A 26,766-nucleotide genomic window follows, 5' to 3' on the forward strand; every position below is an offset into this window, starting at 1 on the left:
ATTAATGACTTTTATTTTAATATACTTCTGATGCTATCAATGCAAAGTCAATGTCCTCCAAGTAACCCTGTTGTCTTGATGCATTTAGAATAATCTGCATCTCTACAGTAAATTCCCTTTGTACACCAGGGTTGCCATCTTGTTTGATTCTTGCCTCTTGAACACTGATGATGTGCGTTGAACATCTGGAAGTTTGTTTGTGAATACAAATTGTATCGCGCAAGATGCAATGAGAAAACAAGGTGAGAGAGCTTCTCAGTTCCTGCCACATTCATGGCATCAAACATGACTCACGGGAAAAAATAGAAAGGCCTCCTCTACTGTCAGTGGGAAATGAGTCAGTAGGTAGTTTACCTAGTTTAAAAAAAAAAAAAAAAACAGCATTCACCCACTAAAAGAGGTATATATAATCAGTATAATATTATGAGATGCTGTATACACTCAACAACTCTTCAAAAATAGTCTGATATTGCTGTTTGACACAACTTCAGACACTAAATATGTGAAAGAAAGATCTTTTCCATGGCATTCATTAGTTTCTGACTCTGTGAAGGTAACTTTGTAACTAAATCACTACGTCATGTCCTCTGGATAACTAATGTAACTCACTCTCAGCTCAAACAGCAAAGTAGAAGTAATTGGAGATAATTAGTAAATTGCTTTTTGGGTTTCTTATTATTTGAGATGTCACTGCTTGGAATTCACTTTTCATTAGTGAAGTCATATAATTCTCTGTCTCTGTGTGTTGCTGTGACTTGTATGGAGGGAGAAGAGAGGAACGAGTGCGAGAGCATGGATTAATGGAGAGGGAAAAGGAGTGGGAGGGAAGGATTGAAAGACAGATTGAGGAGGAGGGGAGAAGGAGAGAGAGAGTGAGAGGGGCTGCATTCCGTCTTGACAGCCCATATTCTATCACTCTGATCCCAGCCTGGCTCTGATTGATGGCATAATTACAATATGGATATGAGATATTTACATAAGGCTGTGACAATTATTCACAGCCAAATACTTTTTCACTGAACACATGACTCCAGAGCACTTCATAAAACATGCTGCTGGGACAGGAAGTCTATGAAGAGGCTCTTCCTGTTTACATACAGTATGATCACCATTCAGAAATGTGTACTCTAGTCTTAAAGAGAGAGTGTAATTGTATATTTATAAAAAATGTGTACATGTGCTGATCTCATAGACAGTTTGGTTTCCTTGGAACACGAGACATTTTCATCATCACTGGCTTCACACTGAGACTTTCCACTTCAAAACACAGGAGGGTGCTCCATATTGCTGTATTTAGCTGTCATTATGTCAACCTGCATTTTACTCTACTGGAACAAAGCATCACTTTTTGTAAAAAATTATTGAATCACTTAAAAATTGTATATTCAAGCAACCACTCAAACCATAATTGGGATTATGGACAATGGGACCAGGGGGCTCTGGCCCTAGCTGAAATCTCACTTTCTAATAATACTGATAATAAACATGATCAAAGTGCAAAACACTTGCATACTTACATTTTGGAAATGTCCATTTTCCTAAAGTTGGATACTTGACTTTCCATATAAGTTACATGGTTCTTAACTTGGACATTTCAGAGAGGGGATACGAATAAGGGATAGGTTAAAATATTGGTGATGAAGCTATCTCAAGAAGATGGGGTGAGGTTGACCCTCCGATCCAAGAGAAGCAGATAAAAGACTGGATTAAACAAGTAGAATTAGTTGATGAAAACTGAGAGAATTCAAAATATATTCAATGATGTGTGGAAGCTATAGATAAGCTATAGAGCTAACAGTAAACAAGAAATGTGCACCTTACTGATTTAGGAATTGTGAATGGATATTAGATGTATAATTGGCCCCTCTCTGTAATTTGTTTCCCCTTTATGTCATCTTATTTGAAAAATCCTACTGCATTATACTTTTCAGTTTCTTCTCCACACCACTAAAAGAGCAGGAAGCAGGTCGTGATGACGCACAGTGTGTCAAAAACCCCAGGCTAGATTCAGACAGATGATGTTGAGGTTACACGCACTTTATACTAACATATAGAAAACTGACTTTTATTGATGTAACATTCTTGCATTTATGAAATTACACCGTGTCGTGAATAGTCTCTGACCCATCAAGACTGAAACCTGACACACAAAGGTCGATGTGTGCTTTCACTTTTTATAGAAAGTGAAAAATGTCAAATTTCCAAATGTCAGAGTTATCAGGGAAGGTTAGCACGGAGCGGCGGCATGCTATTCCGACAGTCTCAGACAGGTCCAGTGATATTTGTGTACAAGTACAAGCCGGTCTCTGCTTGGTGCTATTTTGGTGAGGGTCGCGTGGCACTGTGAGGAAGAGCAAACCACATCACAGCTCATCTCTGTCACTTTTCATTCTATAGACACAATGAGTCACTCCTGAAGATGTGATGTCCATGTTGCTGCAGGGGGATGTGCCTGCACCAAGCACGACTACGGTAACTCTGATTAGTCTATCTTCATTTAATTCACTTAAACTCATATTGGTTACATTGAGCTTCTTATTAAAGGAGACACATGATATTCAGGTTGATACTTTTATACTCTGTAAAAGTTTACATTCTTTAATGCTAAGAAAACACATTTCTCTCCCGAGACTGTCCATTGCTGCAGTATTTTGCTTTAAGCTCCTCTCTTTCTAACCCCCCCACCCCCGTTCCTGATTAAACCCACTCTGCTTTGATTGGCCAGCTGGTTCACTTTGTTGTGATTGGTTAACCACTTCCATCACACGTAGTAAATTACAGCCTTTGTTCTCGCTTTACCACACAAGCCACGTGACATCACAATGATACAGAAGTTTCAGTCGGGTCGTTGACATCAACTTTACATTTACAAAAAACCTCTGTAACATACTAGAAGAAAGAGAAAAACTGAAAGAGCCCAACATATCTCCTTCAAGTTTTTATAAAACCTCAGTTTGGTATACTGCCACAGAGCAGCCTGTAAGGGATCTGCTAACACCACAGAAAACTGCTGCCATGCACGCACGCACACACACAGACACGCACACACACAAACCCACAAAAATGGCTGCAGGTTCACTTTAATTCACAAACCTGTGTTTCCACACAAGACATTTGTTGCTGATGCTTTCAGATAAAACCAGTGAAGTTGCACTACCTTCTGATCTCCTATGTAGTCTACGATTGACTTGATCTGACACAAGGATCATTTTGAAGATACTGATCAAGTCAGAATTGCCTGTGTGTGGGTATGTGTGTGTGTGAGAGAGAGAAACAGGCAGGTGTTTAATCAATTCGATGGAGCCACCGCTCAACAAATAGCCATTTTCCTCTCCAACATAACCTAATTTCTTCATCCTCTGATTTCCCCTCTCCTAATCCTCCTCTTTCTTTCACCCGTTTTGCTCCATGTAACCACATTTCTTTCCCCCTGTGCTTCCTCGCCGACAAGAATAAAGCGACTGGTCCTGTGACGTGACAGACGTGAGCCGCTGGTAAATGTTGAATGAGTGGAGGTGTGAGGGAGGGGACGGCTCTCTGCGGCAACATTTCCTACCTGTTTAATGGTGCCGTTAAACAGGGTAATAGTGAGGAAATGGGGATCTGCTCAGAGCAATTATATCATTCACTGAACAGGTGGTACTGTATTCATTAGCACCATGCTGTGAATGTGTGTGTGCATGTGTGTTTGTCAGGGTTCTACAACCTTGTGTCTGCAGGAGAAAAATCGCAGACACTTGTTTTGCCATTTTTTTGCTTTTATATTCCTCGGAGTATAGTAAATACCCCTGTTCTGCTCCCCCCTGTGCAAATCATTTGTAAATATTTATACTCATTTATTATTTAGTGTCCCTTTCACCAAAACAGGGAGGCCACTGGAGACTCCTGTTCCCTATGTGTTGACTGGAAGGCAGCTGTCTCCACTAGAACCAGCTCAGTTTCAATATCCATGCAAAGTGCACCAAGCCTCGTGTTTGCATAAATTTGAGGCAACAGTCGGATTTATTTGATTTATCAAGTTGGGCTCATGATACTCCTGGCACAAAATGTTCACTCATTTAAATTACAACATTTTCAGTAGTAGCTCAGCATGCAGAAATTAAACTAATGTTCAAACATATTTATAGTGAGAGGATAGACTGAGATCAGTGGCTGAGAAGATGAGAAGACTCTCAACAGCCAGGATGAACAATTTGTGTACAGCATCAGCCATAAAGGTCCTAACTAAATAGCTTTATTAAATATCAGAGAAGGGACAAATATTTCACCTATAGTCCATTCTGGGCTGCTGTAGAAACATGGAGTGGAATGGTTTCTTATGGAGGCTCATTCCAAGATAACAAAAACAATGCATCTCAGTTGCATACAATCTTCAGACCTTTAAAGACCCTTTAACTACATTTTGGAAAGTCAAGAACTCATGGAATATTGTCCTTCTAGCCCTGTTCCTGAAACATGTCTCTTAGCCTTGGCTACAGTAAGTCTGCTTCAGTGACTCAGGTCGTGAGCCATTGTCTGAACTGTGACTTTAAAAGCATTGTGAATGTGAATGGTTGCTTTTCTCTTTATGTTGGTCCTGTGATATGCTGGCGAGCTGTCCATGGTGTAATCAGCCTCTAGCACAATGTCAGCTGGGCTTGGCTCCAGCTCCTTCTATGACCCTCAAGGGATAACTGCTACAGATAATGGATGGATGGATGGATGGATGGATAGATGGATGAATGGGTCAAGACCACAGAAAAAAACTAACACAATACATTTTCTCTATAATGTATTTTACCTTCATGTTTTACCTTCAGTCAAGTTTCTTCAAAAATACATTCCGTAGAACTTGTGTATGTCTCACCCGGCTCTAAAGGGATGAGAACACAGACATCACACTCAGGTCTTAAAGGGAGATAGCAGCTGTTATGTCTTTATGGTTTAAGAGATAGATATTTTCAAGAAATGAAAATATCTCACAGTTTTGCTCATGAGGTGCCTGATGAAATGTGTGCTGACCGAAATGTTCTGGATCACTGAACTGATTAAAATTCGGTGGTCAAATGTCAAAGGTCACATAAACATGTTTCTTGCTGATGCAATCTCCAGTGAGGGACTAGAGGTTTACAATTCCTGATTGGAAGAAACACCAAATTGCATGTGGGGCAAAAATCGTTGGGCTCAAACAAGGTCATGATGTATGGGAGACACAGGAGGAACATGCCTGTAAAGACCATGTGGGACAATGAGTGTTTGACAGTGTTACTGCTCTTCTCCTCTACAGTCCATTCCACATGGGAATTAAAATCTATTCAACACAGATCCAGGAATCAATTGACCAAGGTTTCTCATTCTATCTACATTTTCCCAGCAGCCTCGCAGACCTCACCTTCAAATCTATCTGCACAAATCTATGCTGCATTCAACACCACTCAAGAAAACCGGTGATTTCAATAAAGACACCATGCATCATTCCTCCCTTTAACTCCCTTTCCTCTGCTGCTTTAACCGTTGCTCTGCTGCATGAATGTCATTCAATGAGTGTGATTTAAACCATTCTGAATGTGATCACTGTGGTCAGACACGCTAGTTTCAACCTCTCGGTAAATAGCTGCCACTCTTACTCTTGTAATGTCTAGGATTTCCAGAGATTGGTGTGATAAGCAGTTGAAGTCCCCGAGGGCACAACATGCCATGCTGACGAAAGATGTCAGGGAGAGTGGCAAGGCTCATTCACGTTAACAAGCATGCGAGTGAAACAACCTGACAGTGACATGCAAAAGGGGCAGATGAAAATACAGTTGTCAGTCCTCGAAGTGAATGGGCTCCAGCAGCAGAGGACCACACCAGCCTGCGGTCCTGTCGGTTCATAAAAACACAATGAAAGCGAGCGCATGATTCTCAGCAGTGGACATTAGACTGCAGAGACACTGCCTGACCCTTCTGTAGCCACGTGCCTCAACACTTCCCACCTTCCTGCTGTCTGAAGTACAGGCTGCTGCTGGGGTGATGATGTGGGAATATTTTCTTGGCTCACATTAGACCCAGTTATCACTCACCGTGTACTCTGGAAGTCCTAAAATGCTTCCTTATTAACCTTTATAACTAATTACAGGTTTGGATGGGGTTAAATTAATATGATAGTGAGGATACCCTGTTGTAATTTTGACCACTGTTGACACTGTGGAGCAATTCAGTGGGGTTCGAAGTTTGTTTGGATTTTACAAGTATCCACAGGCCCTCATAAACAAGACACTATCCCCGTAATAGACATCCATCCATTGATTATCTATAACGCTTATGCTTTATGGGTTGCAGGGTGGCTGGAGCCAATCCCAGCTGGCAATTGGCAAATGCTGCCAGCATATCACTACCATTCAAAAATGCATTCACTATCTCATTCATACTTATAGTGCATTGCTCATTATAAACCTGCCTGTTTGGAATTGGCAGTTTACTTAGCCTGCAGTATTCTGTATGTAACTGTAAAAAATGATCTGCAGTAATTGAGCCGTGGCAAGTAAAGACCTGCTGCCTGACGTAGTCCACAGAACCCAGAAGCTACGGAACCGCTGCTGCACAAAGAACTGTTCACCCGATCATTCAAAGTTTGGTGAAGCTCGACTCAGAATGCAGAACCCTGAACTGGAGAATCAGTTGTTGTCGCTATTGGTGTGACTGCACTGTTGTTGTAATGATCAGCCACTGCTGGTACAGACCACAGTTTGTTCAAAGTTCATTGATATTGAATAATACCACATGTCCAAATGGCACCAAGTTTAACACTGCACTTCCTTGGGGATCATAACAATACACAAGTCAAGTGTGAAGCAGAAAAAAATGGACTGACAGAGAGATTACAAAATCCCAAACTGGTATTCAAACTGGATTCTTGCTGTGAAGTTACAGTGCCAACTACTGTCACTGCACCACCGTGCCACCCTCATGGTCGACAGTTCAATCCAATTCAATTTGTATTGCACCAAATCACAACATACATTATCTCAAGGCACTTTACTAAGTAACTCATGAAGTGAACTTCCTGAATTATAGAAAATCCCAACAGTTCCCACAACACTTGGTGACAGTGGAGAGAAAAAAAGCTCACTTTTAACAGGAAGAAACCTCCAGCAGAGCCAGACTCAATGTGGGCGACCATCTGCCTCGACTGGCCGGGGTGAGGAGAGAAAAATGGGGGAGAGAAGAGATGTGGGTGAAAAGAGATGAGAGTTGATGGCTTTATTTTTGTATGTAGCAATGTACCAACGAAACCAAAGAGGAAGCGTTCAAGCAAGTAAAAAGTAATGTAAACGATGGCTTTATTTACAGAAAGTAGCTTTGAACTCCCAAATTAGCCATTGCTATTATATATTTCTATTTTCTGACATTGTTATTCTGTATCACTACATGATACATGTAAACAATGCAAATAAACAGTCATCAAAATGCGATAAATGGAGCTCCACTGTTACAAAAGCTATTTCTTTAACATCTTAGTCTATCTGTGTTTACAATAATCACAGTTTACATGGAGTTATTTATTCAAACAGCTGAGTTTTAGCTTCCCCACAATATGACACCGTTACAAATCAGCTCAAAGCTCAGAGTTAGTGAATGCCTGCTGTGTTCTAACAAGCCAGGCTATCATGCACACCAGCCACAGATGCTGCTGTAGTTACTTTGGGCAAGACTGGTGCTGCTTGTGCAAGTTTAATCAAGGGACTCACATTATAGGAGGCGTGCGTAATTGCACAGGGCCTGATGAGTGTGCACCACATCTCGCCAATTACAGGAGTTGCAGATGGACCGGTCATACCTTTCACGCCTCCTCTGCTGCTCGGATAGATGGAGGGATGTTGTTGCCAAAAATGTATTCTAAAAGCATTGGAATCCAAAGACTGTGTCTGAGCCTTTCTGGAGACAGGATCCAGTTTACAGTTACCCACTGTTTCTTGTGAACCTCTTGACCTGTGTTGATTATATGTTTATGATGGTTGTGATAACACAGAGGATTTCATTCAAGGGTTCGATAACACATGTGCACAGTCCGTACTCATGGGTTCTGCTGTTCTTGTTTTGTTGCATATGCTATCTCACAATAACATACAATATTCAATTTGCATGTAAATGTAGAAGATTACCTCAGTCCAGGGCCAAACTCTATCTTCACACCAGCTTAGTGATGTCTCCAGTCAGCAGCTTTCAGCCCAATAGCTCTAAAACCTGTATGAACACAACCTGCCCAGCACCAACCTGCAGACAGAGGTGGTTATAGACGAGCTGGTGAACACAGTCAAGTGTTAAGCAGCTAGAAAGACACATATCTCCCTGAGGAGCAGCCAGAGACCAAGAAACAAAGCTTAGAGAGAATGAGCGATGCTGTTGCCTAACTGTTAGTTTACATTTCATAAGATCAACTCATACGGTGACAACACGTTAGTGCTGGATTCCCAACTTGTTTTGGGCAACATAATCAGGTATCAGGCTTAAGATCGGAAAGTGTTTTTGTCTCCACTGGTTGGGATTATTCCATGACATAACAACAGCAAGTCTGTGTTTAGCACTAACATTATGTTATGTGCAGCTGCTGTTTTCACTGATTTCCAGAACCACCTTTAAGTTTCAATCTCTAAATTACTTTCATACAACATACTATTGCTGATAATTAAATAAAACTGCTATTTTATGACTTAGTATTTTATACTTCTCCATCAATTTTTTCACTACTAACATCCTAACTACTGTGTGCCTTCTGTCTTCATTCTGATATGTTATTTTCAGTCCTTAATATGCTGTGTACTTAAATGGTCTCTCTACTTACACCAGGGATCAAAGAGGAATGACATTTCAATCCCATCTCTGTCTTGTACATATGGCGTGGGTGCGAGGAGAAATCAGATGCTCCTGACCACCCGTCAGACTGTCAGATACATTTCTGAAATGCCAGAAATGTCAGTTGGCTGTCTTGAGGCTCTCACACAGTTTAAGCATCCTGGCAAGTCGATTACCCAAACCCAGCACCTTTTCCTTCACTGTGTCTGCACAAAATGACAAAACTCAATAGTAGCAAAAGTAGTTACTGTATAAACAGCCCACATCTACCCACATGGGTGTCTATATGCTGAAGCCTCTTTTTTGGAAGTTTCAGCACACAGGATTACTATATATGATCTCTTGTTAGCAAACAAACTTGGACTTCTTTTAAAAAAACAACGGTCTGGAGGAGGAGCTGAAAGCAACGTACAGTGTGAGAAGTCAGATGATCGAAACGCACATGTGATCACATAAACTATGAGCTTTGGGTTCACGTCTCAGATGATTTACTTGTACATCTACTGAAGAAGGTCAAGATAAACAAGACAAAGACAATAGAGAAACTCGTCACTGATCACATCTGCCCAAGATGAAAGGGGGACTGAGTAGAGGTGGAACAACATGCATAAGTCCCACAGTGAATGCCCAGTGTAACCAGTAGATCCACAGCTATACAAAGAGTCAGATACAGTGTTTCACCTATGTAAACATCTGGATATTTTTTTCTGTTCTACTGAGATAACTGGGGAAGTATTTAGAGTATGTAAAGGTGCTCACTCTGTGTGAAACCTTGCTTGTATTCATTCATTTAAGGGGGACAACAAGAGTCTGTGACACCAGGCGGAAACCAATTACACCTTCTCCTGCAGGAAAAGATGGCACGGCCAGACAGATCTTTCATAATGATGACGGGGAGGATTATGTTTCCATGTAAAACACAGACTGCTTCTGTAACTAAAACAGCATGACTCACTTGGTTTGGGAGAGATAGATAGTGTGACAGAATAGGCCTGCAGGCTGTCTTTAATATTGGATGTGTGGCTAAAGCGGCCTAATGGCTTAGCACTGGTCTGTTTGGGACAAGAATAGCATGCTATCTCTCTCTCTCACTGTGTGTCTGTGGTTGGGGATGTGTGTGTATGTCCATGTTTACCCAAGACTCAGAATTAAACAAGTTATTAATATATGCATCTTGTTTGTAATTATCATTTGAACTTTTAACCTTTCAACAAAATAAGACTGAATTTGTAGGAAAAACATTTTGATTACATTTTTTTTTCCTGGAATATCACAAGGAAACACCACCAAGCTTTGACGTCAAAACAGAAATGTAATCAGGAGACTAAGATGTTGTCTTGATTCTGCCTCGTCTTCCCTCTGGACACGATATTCACATCACAGACACTTAAACAGACACAGAACACAGACCCCAGTTGACCCTGCTGTGTTCTGTGTGTATGTCCTTGGGAACTCAGAATGGGTGCGTGATTGACTCAAGACTCCAAAGCACATGCATGCACACACACACACACACACATGCGCACACCCATATAAAATCATATTTTTTTCTATAGAGTTTCTATAATGTGTGACACTTTGCATTGTATACACTTTGACCCTGCTTGGATCTCCCTGGCTCTTCTTTGGGATATCATTATCAGAGACAGACAGAGCAAAGCAACAGAGAGGATGAAAGATAGGGGTTGGTATGTCCTGCACTCTCTCTCTCACACACACTCCAACAGAGTTTGCATGTGAGTTTGCGTGTGTGCATTGAAACTCAGATATCTGATGTGGACTTCCTTCTTTTCTTTCACTTGTCTCTTTTTCTGTCTCTATACGGTAGAATTATTCTGTTTCATTAGGTGTTTTGTCTAAATCCCTCCGTCCTCCTCATCCACCTTCATACTCACATTAACACAAAGCACATATACACACATACATGGCAGGAGCTTCCATTTCCACGCTCGCGTTCATGGTGGATCAAACATCAAACAAGCTGCTGCGGCTGCCTTAGTAAGCGTGACAGTGTTCATGTGTGGAAACGAGGAGAGGGAGACTGACCTTGGTGTCTGTCTGTGTCTGTCTGCGTGTGTCTGTGTGTGTGTCTGTGTGTGTGTGTCTGTGTGTGTGTCTGTGTGTGTGTGCGTGCGTGTGTAAGCATGCATGCAAGGGATGTAAGGCAGTGCACAGGGGGCGACGGAGAGGGCAAGATAAAGAGAGCTCAGTGTTTGGTGATGAGGGGGCCTATGTGTGAGCGTAAGAGGAAGACTGCAGCCGCTATGAGGGAGCCTGTGTGAGCTTAATGTGTATGGAACTGAAGGATGAAAATAGTCATGTGCGGGCAGTAAAAGAACTTGTAATAAACTCAAGCTGAAGTGAGTTATGAAAGTATGCACGATAAAATCATCAACTCCTACCTCATGGGTTAAATCCAGGAACAATATCTGTGGGTCACCTTCAGTGATTGCTAACATCTAGTAGAGATTTAACAGCTAACAATGTACAATGCTAAAGAGAGAATGTAGCCCTAAGCTCATAGCATTCCATAGACAGTGTGAAACTATCATTTAAAAGCATAAGCACAAGCAGCAACCAACCTCTTGTTTTAGCATTTTAAGGGACTTGCTGCAGGGATGTAACAAATGTCATTGTGACCGTCGAGTGTCCATTTTGCTTAACTTAACATAAAGCCCAGAAAAAATCAATTTAATCAAAAAATAAAATACACTTTCACTTTTAAGGAAACCTGATATATTTCTGGTCTCAATTAAAAATTGTAACTTATCATGCATAAAACTTCACATGTTTGTTACTTCTTTTCGGTGGGTTTCATTCCTTGCAAGCTTTTTTATTCAACTATTTTTCTCATAGAGAGTGGATGTATTTTACTAGTTTTGATCAGCAGACCCGTAATGCAGCAGCTGCTACGGCTCAACTCTATGGTTGTGGATTTGGCTGAAGTTGCATTAAAGAGCCTGAAGGTCAAATGCATCAGCCTCATAACATTTGCTGCAGGCTATTGGAGGCCGTGAGGAGGAGGATTCACTAATAAAGACTCCATCAGTGGTGGTGGTGTCATCCCCCACATGTACAAATCTGTGACTGGAAGCAGCAGACAGTAGGCAAACAGTGGGCTGTTTAACCAGTGCCATGAAGACTGAACCACGTCAGAATACACTCTTCATTAAATCATTCAAATTCTTTAGTGGCCTCAATAAAAGATCCTTTTTTTCGGCTTTAAGGATAATCCTGCTATTATAAACTGCCTTGAATAGTTGGGACATTTCTTATGAGGTTTACTGTAATACATCTATAAACCACTAAGAAAATTACATAATTCTAAACTTTTTTAGTTCATGTTCATGTCCAACCTGACATCTCCATTCATCTTCCCACCTCTTTTAGTTCACCATTAGTCCCTGTAGGCGTCTGGGGTTCAGGAGAGAGCTCCTGCTGGTTTCACAGTCCATAAAGCACAGCCCTTTGTTCAGTATGGATATGCTATCGTCTCTGTTGCAGCACATCAGCTACCCTGAAGTGCTTCCTTTCAAATCCATATTTCATTCTACTGACTTTTATATGATCGTTTGCACACTGAAACTTTCACATCTAAGTACACAAAATATACCCAGTTTTTATTACATTATTATACAATAAGTCTGACTGTCACCTGTCTGAGGAAGCTACAGATATTACACTAAAATATAGGCCTTACCCCTAGTGGTCAAAGCAGAGTCTTGTGAGACATTTTTAGTCAAGGTTTGGCTTATGACTCATTAGTTTTACACACAGAAATTAAAGTTACATTAGTTTGCAGCTGAAAAGATGTATTCCAATTATTTATATATCAAATGCTTAGTGTGTGTATTCATATGTTATATACATAGACTGCATATAAATATGAACAACAAATCTCCACTTTCACCTAACTAATTTCACATTTGAAGCCAGAGTCTGTGCGCTCATGAAAGGAGGATGGAGCAGCAGTTCGGCCCATACACCCGCTCAACCAATCACAAGTCAGTCTTGACGGTCAATAATAATGTTTCACCCCATATTTAAAGCAACAAAAATGACAGAACCTGACATCTTAAGGGTCAAAATACTTTCACCTTTTAGTTTGGTTCATGTCCCATCCAACATGGAGGAGGCCATGTTTGTGACTTATACTGCAGCCAGCCACCAGAGCAATCAAGACACTTTTGGCTTCACTTTTAGGAAGCATTCATGTCGTTCATCTGTATACACAGTCTATAGCTGCGTACCTAGGAAAGGTGCTGCTAGTTATCCAGCCTATTGTGCCTTAAAGGCACCATTTGTTTCTTTACCTCCCTGCTTCAGCCTTTCTGCCTCAGTACCTGTGACAGATTCACCCACCCACTGTCTTCAATGGGGAGTCAATCTGTTTCTCTATCCTGCATTATCTTGCGTGACAGCAGACCTTATCCCCTGCACTGTTCCCGTCACAGCAGGAAAAGGTGCCTGGATTACTTTGGGTGGGCTGCCAGGGGTTACACAGGTCAAGCTCAAACTCGGAGATACAACTTCAGGCTCGGTAGGCCAAGTGGAAAGTCTTTCCAAGTGGAAAGTACTTTTGAACATCTCTTAACCTGGAGGTCGTTGGCCCCTTCTGCTGAGAAGCTAGTCAGCCATTTAAAGGTCTTGGATACATTCATTAAATGTTAAAACGACAGAAAAATGAAAATTCACTCATTATCTAGTCACTGCTATGCGTCCACAAGACACTTTTGGAGTTTCAGGGGTAAATAGCGTTGCAGCCAAATCTAATACTATTGAAGTAAACGGCTCCAGAGTAGGACATCAGAGGAATTATCCCTCTGATATATGCAAGCATCTAATTTTTCTTATCATCCTGTCTAAAAATCTGTTTGTAGAGTGTACTTTTATTCAGTACAAAAACTGCAGGTGGAAGTAACTAGTAAAGCTAGTGAGGTATGCTAACATGTGCATTAGAGCAGACACACGAGCATGATCCATTTCTTCACATCTTGCACTTAACAACCAAAGCACACTCTTACAGAATGGGGAGAACAAAGTTTTTAGCCGTGGTTTGGTCTGAGGTTTTATTCCTCAAAAACTTTGTATTTGTTACAAGCCATTACCGTACAGATTACACACAGAGAGACACACACAGACACACAGCCTTTAGCTGTTGCATTAGGGTCTCTCTATGTCTCAAACTAAAAGGTTCAGAAAGTGGATAAAAAAGAGCCTGTAGACTGTGTAATGCCACAGTGTTTGTGAGAGTGTGTGCATGTGTGTAATAAAAGTCTTAATTTCTATGTTCTTTTTATATTTAAAGATCCAAGGCCATGCTTTTTCAATCACATCTTCCTGGGGAAGATTTTGGCAACACAACATAACATCTATCACATAATGATCACTCCAAAACTAAAGAAATGCTGCTTTTCCAAGAAAACTTCTTAAATGTTCTGTTAATTGTCAAATTAAACCTTGATAGTAGTTTCAGTGGCCAGCACAGTTTGTGGTGAGGTCTCAGAGTAAGTAAGTTTTCTTTCTGCCAAAGACACTGTGCCCTCCCAGTTCCAGGGTGTCTGCATCTGAACCTAACTTTCCTGTGGAGGAGGAGGCAAAGACACATATATATTAATTTGCTCTGTTTGATTAATCACCCAATCACTGTTTCTGTTTGTTTATGTCTGTAAGAAATGTAAGGTCTTGATGCTTAACACCATGAACTTTTATCTGTCCACTTATGTTTTACTTTTCCAAATAACCTAGGTAAACACCCCATATGACTGACTCACACTTTTATTTTTCTCATTGCTGTTGCCTGTCAGAGAGTTCCTGCTTCACTGTCTTCACCTCGAGACAACAACTCCATTCCGCTTTTTCACTGCAATATATAACAACATGACAAAACCTGTTCTCCTCCGAGGACTGGAGACGGACTGCAGCCTGTGAGGCCAGGAAGAGGCAAAACAAAGAGTAGGGCAGCCTTGTATCTCGAGTTCTACTTAAAATGGTTTGTCCTTTGGGCCTCCTGCCTTGTATTGTTTTTTCTTTTAATAGCAAAGGCTTTAGAGTTGTTGAGACTCATAATACTGCCTATATGGCACTGTAGTGTTTCTAAGAAGACTAAGCCTTCTTCAACAATCAAAACTCAAATAATTCACCAAAATGGTGAAATGATTGTTCCAATGAAAAATAATATTTTCTGAATACGCTCTATGTACAACATTGTTTTGCTTCTTTGAGTCTGGTCTGTCCATCTCATGTTGAGAAACACAGTGAATTCCTTTGCATCTGGCACTACCATTCATTATGATTTTATTCTAGTGATATTATGACTTTTCTTGCTAAATTAAAATTTTACTCATGATTTTATTACTTTTTTCACAAAATTAAGATTCTATTCCCATGAAATGATTTTTTTCTTAGTTTTGACTTTATTCTTGCAATGGTACAACATTACTTTCATAACATTATAATAATGTCCCGTCTTTGCTGCACTAAGATGGGACAAACAAATGCTTTCCCCCAACTTTTCTGTGGCAACAACAAATAAAAACATGGCTGGAACTTTCTTTGGCTTAAAGGGATAGTTCACCCAAAAATGAAAATGTACTCATTTGCACACCACTATGCTGATTGAGGGGTGCAGCCAACTCCAATGCAATTGAAATGAATTCTTCAAATGTAAAAATAACACAGAAAAAAAGATTACAAGGCCTCCATATTGCTCCTGTGGTGTCATCCAAGTGTCCGTTATCTCTGACATTCAAATTTGACTCGAAACTGTGATCCATGCGCAAACGCGGCTCTAGAGGAGGATATCGGAAGACATTTAGTCTAAAAACATGGTGTAAATGACGCCATTTTGAGTCAATTTGAATGCCAGAGCTTATAGACACATTCCTTTCATTTCAGCCTGCTGGAGAGGCATATCTTAATCCAGGTGCATTGACAGCAACTTAAGTCCGGTGTGGGAAAGAAGAAAGTAAAGAAAGTTGTTTTTTGAGGGATAGGGACCAAAGCAGTAGCTTACCAGCCGTGGGAACATTAGCAAGTATGTGTACATGCTGCTAAATGAAGCTAACTCGCTGTTTCATGGCTCCTTCAAAAAGCTAAGTAGCGGAAGAGGACTCTTGTTGGTGCTTGTTAGATAAGAGGAGAGCGGAGCTGCAGAGCTAATGTGGGCTGTTGTTAAAAGCGTGTGGCTCTTGCTTTGAGTAATGTTAGCAGGCTGTTATCTGCTTGTAACAGAGCGCAGACATTACTGCTTTATGCTAATGTGGTCTGGAGTGAGGAGACGTCATGCGGAAACAAGTTGTCCATCTACACAGACAAAGAGCTGACTAATGTAGAGATCTCAACATCCATGTGACTTACAGCTCAGGTACAGGCTGTGTGCTGTGTAAACAAACACACTATAGTTAATGTTGTGTCATTTCGTACCATGATGTGTCAGTAATCTCTTCAAAAATGACCTGGCAGCATAACCTTGAGCATTGCTTTTAAAAAAAAAAAAACGCAATTCTGTATTAAAGCAACACTTTGTAACTGTTCACTCAGCAACAGCGCCCTCTGTGGCCACATCTGGTTATTAATTATGTTGGGCTCGTTGTCATAGCAATTAAGTGGTTTTTCATTTAGACAAAAAAAAAAAACAAAGCTTTCTGTTGAAATCTTTGTTGACTGGAGCTGTCTGTGTAGTCTCACTCACTCAGCAAAAACACAACTGAACAATGGATATTTCTCAGGATCCTTTAACTTCCTGAACCTGAAAACCACCCACTGTTATATACAAACAATTCAGAGTCCTTGATATTTTAGAACATTCTCTGACTAAATATATAATATGGAGGACTTCTAATTTTTTTTAAATGTTATCTACAGTGGAGCATGTTATTCTTGAACTGATTTTAACAATTTAAGCTATGGCAAAATCAATCAGTTACGCACTGCTGGCAAGTGTACACTATTGTGTAAACTATTGCCAAAGTTACAAAAAGCAAGAACAGACATTCCAGGTGAGAAGTGAGAATGAAAGAGGCATGTTTCTCATTTTGTAAAATCTGTGTACCATTAGTAGAGTTCTCTTGGTTTTGTCCTCCACATTGATTTGGACCACTTTTATGTGCCATCCCATCATTGCCAATCTTCAAAGGCAAATGACTGTGTCTCACATATCAACCCCATCCTGGGCTCTATCATAAGCTATCCCACTGCTCATGTGAATGAAATGTGATTTCAATCAGCAGCTGGAGTTTGAGTTCTCTTTTTATTGTCATGTGTATGAAAAATACAATGAAATTACTCCTGGCATGGCTAATCTTCATCTTCGATCTCTCCCTGGTTCCTGTGTGTGTGTGTGTGTGTGTGTGTGTGTGTGTGTGTGTGTGTGTGTGTGTGTGTGTGTGTGTGTGTGCCCATATAGTTCGTACACAGAGAGCATGAGAAAATCTGATTGTGTTCTATCAATGTGATTTCACATGGCTGGCTCAAAGACTGTGAGTGTGTCCCTGAAGCTTCTGCAGCCTTTGTATTCATGATCTATCATCAAATCTAATTTAGTTTTAGGAGTTTGATTCAAACCATATGGTAAAAAAAACCTAAAAAAACAAGCAATTTTCAGTTTTAGATGTTTCAGAACAATATTGCTGTACTTTTTGTGATTCTTGTTGCCGTAGTTCAAATAAAGCATTTTGTTTTTCTCTTTGTATGGCATATTGACCCACATCCAACAAGATTTGGGGTCACCCCTCTGTCTTTGTATTTGTAGCCAGTAAAGTTTGAAAGATAGAAGCTGAAATTTTAACATTCATTTAAAATCACATGACATCACAAAGAGAACATTTTATACACATTGGTGTCAGTATTGTGTCAATAGGGAAAGCAGTGTTTTTTTTCCTTCTACTTTTCCTTATCCACATAAAACCACTATCCAACTCTTTGACCCCATTTCAAAGTGGAAGTTACACAAATCCATGCTAACATGCATTACAATATAGAATAGAACAATATCCTGTTGGGGAATAAGGTCATTTTCGGTTTGCACGGTATTTGGTTTTCATAATTCCCATTACACTCTAGAACCTCAAATTTTGCATATTGTGTAGCCTGGCAAAATAGACTGAATTCCCATGAAAAATGCAATTACTGTTTTGCATGTAAGGCAAAGTACAGAGTCATAACTTTTGAAGACCAACACAGAAAAACATGAGGACAACAAACAAAAAGTCATAGAAACCCATTGGGAAAGTGTGTTTCTGGTATCAACTGAAGAAAAAACAAAACGGTATAAGTGACTGGGACTGGTCTAACATGTCAGATGGTATAACTATATAGTGGAACTCAGCCTAATGGAGAGGTGGGGGTGCTCAGTATGAGTCCTGGATGTTCTGATGCCAAAAGGGAAACTTCTCCTTGTATTAAAAACAAATCTCTTTTTAGAGCTTGTGTGTGGTTGAAAGGATAGAATGAATGAAAGTTGTTGCAGTGGCCCTAACAGATGTTTGTGGTCCCCGGTCTGACAAAGGTGTTTTGTAAAGCGATGGAGACTGACATTGTTTCGGACTTTGCCAGATGAATGTAAACAAGACTAGTTTAAAGTTAAAAATGCTTTGCCTTTTATATGTTCGGTTCCTCTGACATATATATCACCTCACAGAATGTTTTCCCCCATGAGTGCTCTGGAGGTTGAATAGGCACCTGTGACACTGTCACAGCAAGAAACCAAGGGTCCTGTTTTGACTGGGGTCTTACATGTGGAGTTTGCATGTTCTCCTTGTATCTATGTAGTTTCTATGGGTACTTAGGCTTCTCTCCACAGACTTGCAGAATGCACTTAGGTGAATTGGGAACTTTAAATTGACCCTAAAGTGACCATAGCTGTGAATGAGTGTTTGTATCTGTATCTGCTGGCGACCTGTCCTCTCACGCAGTCAGCTGGGATTGAAAAAGCGGTATAGATAATGAACTGATGATCTGAACCATAAAAATAAAAGTTGCAGATTAGGAAACACTCACAGTAATTGTTTTGTAGCACTCTACTTTATTTTTATTTAGCCATGTGGACATTGAAGCAAAAGGTTGGCACGTAGCTCTCTAGCAATTAAGGTGTAATTCTGTGGCATAGATTCTCCAAAACCTGAGGGGACAGAGTTACAATTTCAACACACTTTATTGTTTGGTGTGATCGAAACTATGTTGTGTTTGAACCTGGTTTAAATGAGAATCAGAATGGCACTTCTCTAGATAAGATTTAACCCCACTCTGTCCTGTTTTCTCAAGGTGCCGGCAGGGAATTGAGAGATGAAGACCGTATCCCTCCTCTTCCTCCTCCTCCTCGCCTCGGGAGCCTGTGATGACGTCAAGTACATCTCCAAGAGGAACTCAGGTAGGATGAGCGGCCTTTGTGTTTGTTGTCTCCACTTGAAGCCCTGCTGATTTGTTGGAAATAAGCCTCTCCTGTTGAAAGTTCCCAGGTTTGGTTGTTTTTGTTTTGAGGTTTTTCTCTCTTTCTCTGTAAACACTCTAGATAAGCCCACCTCTTGTCTTTTCCCATACTACTCCTCATTCTTGCTCCCTCTCTTCTCCCCAAACAGTACTCTCCACTCTTATTTTTGATGATGCATTAATGTCCGTTGATGCAATGGATACGTACGTTTACTTGCTCTACCCTTTTTCTTCTTTTTCATGATCACCTCCTCTGCCTTTTCTCAGACAAAACACCTCTCCAAACTCTATCTCGGAGCTGAGATAGTGTGTGTGTGTGTGTGTGTGTGTGTTTGTGTGTATGTGTTTTCTTGTCTCTTTCTTTCCTGCTGAGGGTGCGTAATGATCAGCCTGTCTGACTGCTGCTGTCATTGTCACTGCTGTTGTGCTCATTTGTGTATCAGCAGCCAGCCGGTGACAGATCTGCTGATGGTCTCTCATTCCTGATCGATTTGTTGTGTCTTGCTGATCAACAGCACTAAGAGAGTTTGATTGGTCTATCAATGTTATGTCATGCTGTCTCAATAATGCTTTGCATGATACTGTATGGTTAAGTATCTGCGACATCGAGGTGAGCTACACTCTCTGTTTAGCTTTGTTGCTGTCTTTGTGTTTGAATAATGTCCTTCCTGATTCCAAAATGATCTGATCTGCAGTTTTATGAGTAGTTCTACTTCTGTAGTTATAAATATTACCAGCAGTATCTGTAATTTTATTGTCTTGCAACCAAGTCCTAAAAGTGATAAAAACACAGAAAATTACTCACCGATTTTTAGCAAACTCAGTTCAACTAATTATAACAATCCAATTAGAATTGATTCCCTGTAATGTAATCCTGTCTCACAATTGTGCTTGCTTGTAAGTGAGAGTGGAGGCCCTGGCAGTTTAATCAGGGGAATTTGTGGCAACCATAACAATCCTTTAGAGATCCTCTGTAATTACACAAACACACAAAGCATCAAATAATTACATTACTGGGCTCCGCCAAGACTTGTAAAGACATTAAACTTCTATTCTCAGTCATTTTCTTAAAATATAGAAAATACAGTTTTGAGTTGCATTATAGAATTATCACATTATTTGTTTCTGTTTCTGTTTTTCTCTCTTGCTTAAAATAGGCTGGGCTCAGGAAGAAAAAGGTGATCTCATGAAGCTATGGACAAATTAGTATTTATTAACAATTACGATGACACTAAATGGGTACTTCGGAAAAATATTGATATCCCCCTGATGAAACTTGGACAAATTTAAATATCAATGTGCGACCAGTTAGCTTAGCTAAGCAACTGGAAATTGGGGAAACATGTAGCCTGACTGTCTGAAAGTAATAAAATATGTTTCTTAGAGATTTTCTGTTCACAGATACCGATACCTGATCATTGCACATCGGCTGATACAGTGTGATCAAATAACAGACCTTCCATCGTGAAATATTTCCACCTTGCTGACATATTACCTCGCTCTAGCTGGTGAATGCATCAGAACCAGAAATCACTTCTTCTTCGCAGCTCTTAAAACAGTACTTGTCGGAAACAACAGCTGTTATAAGCAGCAAAGAAGCAATGATTGCCAGGAAAAGAAAATAGTAGTTTTATCTTGGTAAAACTATACTTTAAAGATGCGGTATGGGATCGGACATAGATTTGTGTACTTGCTGATGCCTTAACCAACATGTATCTGCAGTGTCCGATGCTGGTATCGGAACATCTCTACTTCTACTTTTCTTCCTGTCTTTACACTAAACTAGGCTAACAAGGTCAGAAGTTTTGAAACAACGCAGTTTTCCATGTTTTATTGAAATTCCAGTGAATTGTACCATGGTACAAAGCAAAGTGATGAAAGAAGAGTAAAACAACACAACACAGTTTGTTTCTTAAATGTATATTTAATGATTAAAAAAGCTTAGCACCAGAGAGCTTGGTTTCTCTGCAGTCACTCCTCACTCAGTCTGCTCAGTTTCCTTCACACCCACTCCTCAACATGCGGACTGTGTGGGTGAGCTGATGGGAGTTTTTGTTTGGTAGTTTGTGTGTGTGTTTGTGTGCGTGTGCGTTCCCTCACACGCATGCCACCATGTGTGAACAGTCCACTTCATGCCATAGTGAACAGTGCCTGTCTGTGTGTGTGTGTGTGTGTGTGTGTGTGTGTGTGTGTGTGTGTGTGAGAACTCCCAGAGTGTGCTACATTGTAAGCTCTCTGGATGTACACTCTCCATCTTTGTGTGTATGTATATGTGTGTGTGTGTGTGTGTGTGTGTGTGTGTGTGTGTGAGAGAGAGAGAGAGAGAGAGGTGTGCACAGAGCAATTTTGTGATCAGAGCAGAGCCAAGCGGACATTTATGTGGGCGGCCGCTACAGTCAGCCAAAGATAAACTGTTAGATCTTTTCTCTCTCATTGTGTGCGTGTTTGCGTGTGTGTGTGTGTGTGTGTGTAACTGGACACCATATGGATAGGAGCTTGCATTTCCTCATGTCAGTCTCCCTGCTGTGCTTTGATGCAGCATGCTCTGCAACAAAAGGGGACAAATTGTGATGAGACACAGCAGACAGCAGGATGGTGGGGAGACACTTTGAAGTCATTTCTATACAGACCAACACATAAACAATAAATTAGTGTGAGCTAGAGAATACAGTGGGAATACGATGTTTTATGTCCTCATCTCCCTCTTCAGGGAGGTCAGAAGTAAACACTCAAACTGAACCGCATCAGTGCCTTGTTTAAGGACAAGAGGATTTTTTACAGTGACATTTCATTAGTATACTAGAATGGCACTCAGTAGAGCGCATACCTCCGCCACGGCCCAGCAGTCCCCTTAAATTCAATCAAGTGGCAACAGATTTGACACAAATCAGTCCCCTAGATGGGTCTAGATTCATGAATTATTGCCTGGGATTTGTCAAAAAAAATGCTTCCACAATTTAAAAAAAGTGATAAAAACATCTGGGATCCATCCCTTTGTCCAGATCAACCACAATATGTAATGGGTTTTATTCTTGGCCCATGTCCCACCCTTCCACTAAGTTTCATGGAAATCAGTGCTGTCGCTTTTTCGTAACCCTGCTGACAAACAAACAAACAAACACAGAAACAAAGAAGCAGGCTGGGGCGAAAACACAACAACCTTGGCAGCGGTAAAAAGTTCTGCAACGTACAGTGAATTTGATGGACATCATATGCACAGACATCAGGCAGCTCAGAGCACAGTTTCATCAAGAAGACAAAAGTACAACCTGTAAACAAACTACAACATTATGAAGTACTGTTCGCTTGCAGTGTAAAGGGAGAAGAACTATTTGTATACTTTGTATATATGAAGACCTCAGGAGTGAGAGTGTTTGGGAGATTTGCTAGACTGGAGCATTTGTATATACTGTATGTCACCTAAATGTACTGTCCATGTATTGTAGTCAAAAGATAACTTATGAATTTTAGCAGGTCACAAAGGTGTTTTTTTTTATGTTTTCCACGTCTCAGTTTCTGTGTCTATGTGTGTGATGAAACAGTGAAATAGTGTCACCTGCTTTTCCTACATGTTAAATTTTGTGCAGCTGTCATTTCTTAAAACCTCAGTTTCTGCCTCTCAAATACAGCACATCTAATTCAGAATGCCTTAAACCACATAATTCAAAAGCCTCTGCTGCTGCTCGTCCTTTTTACTCATGTAAAACTGCAGTGTGGTCCTTGAATTAAGATGTTTAAAATGGCCACAAATCCTCAGTAAATACCCCCAAAATGCTCTTATAAGGTGTTAAACAGCTTTGACAGAGATCCTGCAAGTATGTGTAAAGTCAGAATTATTCCTAAACATATTCCCTCGTGGTTGTCTGACGATGTTGACCGATGTGGCACCTATATCTCCTCTATAAGCGTTCACTGTGGTCTAGTGAGTGAAAGTAGAATTCGTTTAATTTCCACTGAACCCTTCAGACTTCTCCTGCTGTGTATGGAAACATCTTCATTTCTTGGGCTTTTCCACTAATTTACTCTCGAGGAAACAGTATTTTTAATGCGTGTTTTCATTTCCAAAAGTGTGTATTTACAGAAAATAAGCCTGTGTACACATTGCATTGTAAAATAAGAAAAATCGTAGTGAAGCTAATGGCAGTGAAGTAAATACATCTACACACAGGCAGAACTGTTTCTTAGATGAGCCCATTTTACTGAAAAGTGCTAATGAGCCCGACAGTTGCTACCCAGGCATGGCAATGCTGAAAATAATGCCTGGAAGTCATGAAGGCACATTTGTGCATGCACACTCACACATATTAGACCCTGTTGTGCAAAGTGACACACACCTTTTCTCACACGCTCCCTCTTATTCACTCAGGCAGCCATACACGCACACATACACTCATAGCTGCAGTTACACCATGACACCACATTTACACTTACATGTATACACACACACACACACACACTCATAATACATGTTAATTGCGACACTGTTAATTACAGGAAATCCGATTCAGTACTCTTTTCATCTTTGGTTTTCATCTCCAGGTTTTCTAAGTCAAAGTGAGATCTTAACAGTGCTGTTGATCCAGACAGAACCAATAGATTATCTGAGCAGAGAGATTTAATGCAGACTCTTATCTAAATCCCTGCTAGGCCTACACAGGAAGAAAGTTAATGAGACACAAACAAATGAAACATAAAGCCAGTGAGTGAACCTGCATGTGCTCTCAGTATGTTTTCACCGCTGTCAGTTTGCTTGTTGGTTGGTTTGTAAGCAAGATTAAATGAAAACTACCTGACATATTACCATGCTACTTGGTGGAAGGATGTGGTATGTGTCAGGAAAGAACCCATACAATATTGGTTCAGAATCAAAACAGGAGTTACAGCAAGACTGTACAGAAAGGCATAGCAGATAGTAGTGATTTTCTTTTTCATTTTTACATCCTAAAACTTCTATAGATTCCTCCTACCTATACACTTTATTCATAATGTTTCTTTTTGTCTTCAATATTTCTGTCCTTGCCTCTTTATTTTATTTTCTAAGTTTCTAATGACTCTGTGCTGCTGGGCCCACACATGATGTGCTGATACAGATGGTTTGCTATGTGTGTGTGCGTCAGGGTGATTGAGTGCCAAGTAATGCCCTTGTATGTGTGTGTCTGTGTGTGTGATTCCATTGTGTGCGTGTGTGTGATTGCATTTTCTGACGCAGCCAAAACCTCAGATCAAAGAGTGATATAAATCTCAGTATGATCGAATCGCAAATTAACTCCGACCATGCAAAGCAGAGGGAAGATAACAGAGTATACGTTTTTTGTATATGCAAGTGTGTGTGTGTGTCAAGCTTCAGTGTAACGAGTCATGTCTTTATTGTATAGATTATAACATAAAAATGGTGTGTGTGCTAACTTCCTTTGAGTGAGACAAGGACAAAACGCACACATTGAGATCTGACTCTGACAAAAACACACAGACACACATATACACCTTCTGTGTAACTGCACACTACAGCTGATGTTGCGTTAGAAAGCACCTGAAGTTGAGCAGATTTCTAACTTCTGATGCAGACAAATTATCCGTACAGTAAAACGTCGACTCACTTGGTTTTCACGCTTGGCTGTAATCGACTTTGCTGCACAATGAACATGAATGTCAGGCTCCGTGAAGCAGCAGCTTCTTTTAAAGATGACTGTTAGAAAAATGTCGATTGAACAAATGATAAGAAATGGAAAAAAACAAACAAAACAGAAATAATGTAGACAGTGCAAAAAGACAAAGTCTTATTCATAACATGATGATTTCACATTTGTTTTCCTCTGCCACTAGTCTTAGTTGGTTAGAGTGTTGAGGGCAAAAAGACAAATTACTTATTCACCATTGTGGAGAATGCAGACAGTGACGACGAACAAGAGAAACAGAGCAGACGATAGGAGACATTCAACATTTATACGTTCTTATTGTACTACAGCTGCTGGAGAGAGACAGAGAAGCAGTTTTGTATTGTCTGGGACACTGAATGGTTCAGGTAAGTGATGCAAGTTACATCATGCTTTTTTATTTTATTTGCATGTTAGTTTCAGGATGCTGTTTCCAGAGATCTGAATAGTATTGATAGTAGCAATATTAAAAGCATTTACTCATTTGTGTGTTTGCAGTGAGTCAGTCTGGATTTTAGTATTTGCAGACCACACACATTGTTATGTTGATTTATGCAAAGAAAACAAATTGACACATTGGATCTGTGACCTGGTCATGAGGATCAGAAAAAAAATTAGTTGTCCTGTCCTTAATTCAGTATTAGTGGCTTTGTCATAGAAATAAACTTGACCTTTACATTTCACGTGGGCGTGCGTGTGTGTGTACTCTTGAACAGATATCTTTGTGAGGACCAGTTTTAGCCTTTAACCTTGGATGGTTAGGGTAAGGGGCGAGGGAATGTATAATGCCAATGAATGGGAAGATACAAACATGTGTTTTGCAGATGCACTTTTTGAAACACATGTACTGCAGGTTTAACTGTAGCAGTGTTAGCAAAGGTTGGCTAACTAACCAGCTGCTTTATGTTTCTTCTGTCAAAAAAAAAAAATCAGCTGATTGGCACAGAATAAATTAAGAATAAAAATGTACCTCATAATGACCTTTATTCTAAACCAACATGGTTGAAAAGACAGGATTTAGGGTTGTTGACATTTCGTCCTCAAATATAACCTCAGCAGTCGTCTGAGACCAGAGCAACACAATAACCTTATGTGTTATCTCGTTGTAAGCACAGGGGTGGGACAAGGCTGACCTCCTTCTACCAGCACTGACAACGTGTTTTCAGATCACCCACATTTAGTCCTGGGTGCACATTGAAACCGTATCCATAGAGTAATGCTTTGAAATTTTGGAAAATGTATACATTCTCTTGCTGTTAGAGGTAGAAGAAACAAACCTCTTTCACCCGACAGAAGTATTTAAATGTGAATTGGAATTAAAGTTCAACAGTTTCTTCATCTTTGTAGTTTAAGTAAAATGTTAAAGAATCAATCAGCATCTATTGGTCTAAACACCTCACTACTCTGCTCTGCAAATGTTTTACTGTATTCCTACAGAGCCTCCTGGTACTTTGTCTTTCTCATGACCTCTCTGTCTCTCTTTTTCCACTTTGTCTTTCGCTGTCTAATCGGCTTTGGAAGGGGGTCCCTGCTATCAGGTGGTGATGTCAATGAAGCGGTTTATCTGGAATAGGGGAGGTGAAGAGGTAAAACAAGTGGCCAAAAGTGATGAAACAAAGGCCTGTTCTCTGAACAGTGCTGAAATTAAAAGCCTCTTTTGATGAGCATCCCTTCACAGCTTTTGCTTTCTGTGAAAAATGAGATGAATTTTTTCCTTCTTCACAAGATCTTCTGAAATGGTTCAGGCAAAGTTACTGGTGCCCCTTGGATTTTCCAAGCAAACCATCAAGGAACAAAATAACTGGCATGATTTCCTCAATGTCCAGGACTGTCTCCAAGCAGCGTGATGTCTGTGTGACCACAGCTTCTA

At 40.3% G+C, this 26,766-nt stretch overlaps 1 protein-coding gene across 4 annotated transcripts in view; it reads left to right on the forward strand.

Annotated features, from left to right (window-relative positions):
* il1rapl2 (interleukin 1 receptor accessory protein-like 2) overlaps window positions 1-26,766 on the forward strand; it is a 352,381-nt gene that overhangs the window by 46,177 nt on the left and 279,438 nt on the right. For all 4 annotated transcript variants that reach the window (XM_069532092.1, XM_069532094.1, XM_069532093.1 and 1 more), the window contains exon 2: window positions 19,078-19,183. In XM_069532092.1, coding sequence (XP_069388193.1) covers window positions 19,099-19,183 — 85 coding nt within the window. In that variant the 5' untranslated portion in view covers window positions 19,078-19,098. The remainder of the gene's footprint in view (window positions 1-19,077; window positions 19,184-26,766) is intronic.

Source organism: Paralichthys olivaceus, chromosome 9, assembly GCF_024713975.1.
Source record: "Paralichthys olivaceus isolate ysfri-2021 chromosome 9, ASM2471397v2, whole genome shotgun sequence".
Lineage (NCBI taxonomy): Eukaryota > Metazoa > Chordata > Actinopteri > Pleuronectiformes > Paralichthyidae > Paralichthys > Paralichthys olivaceus.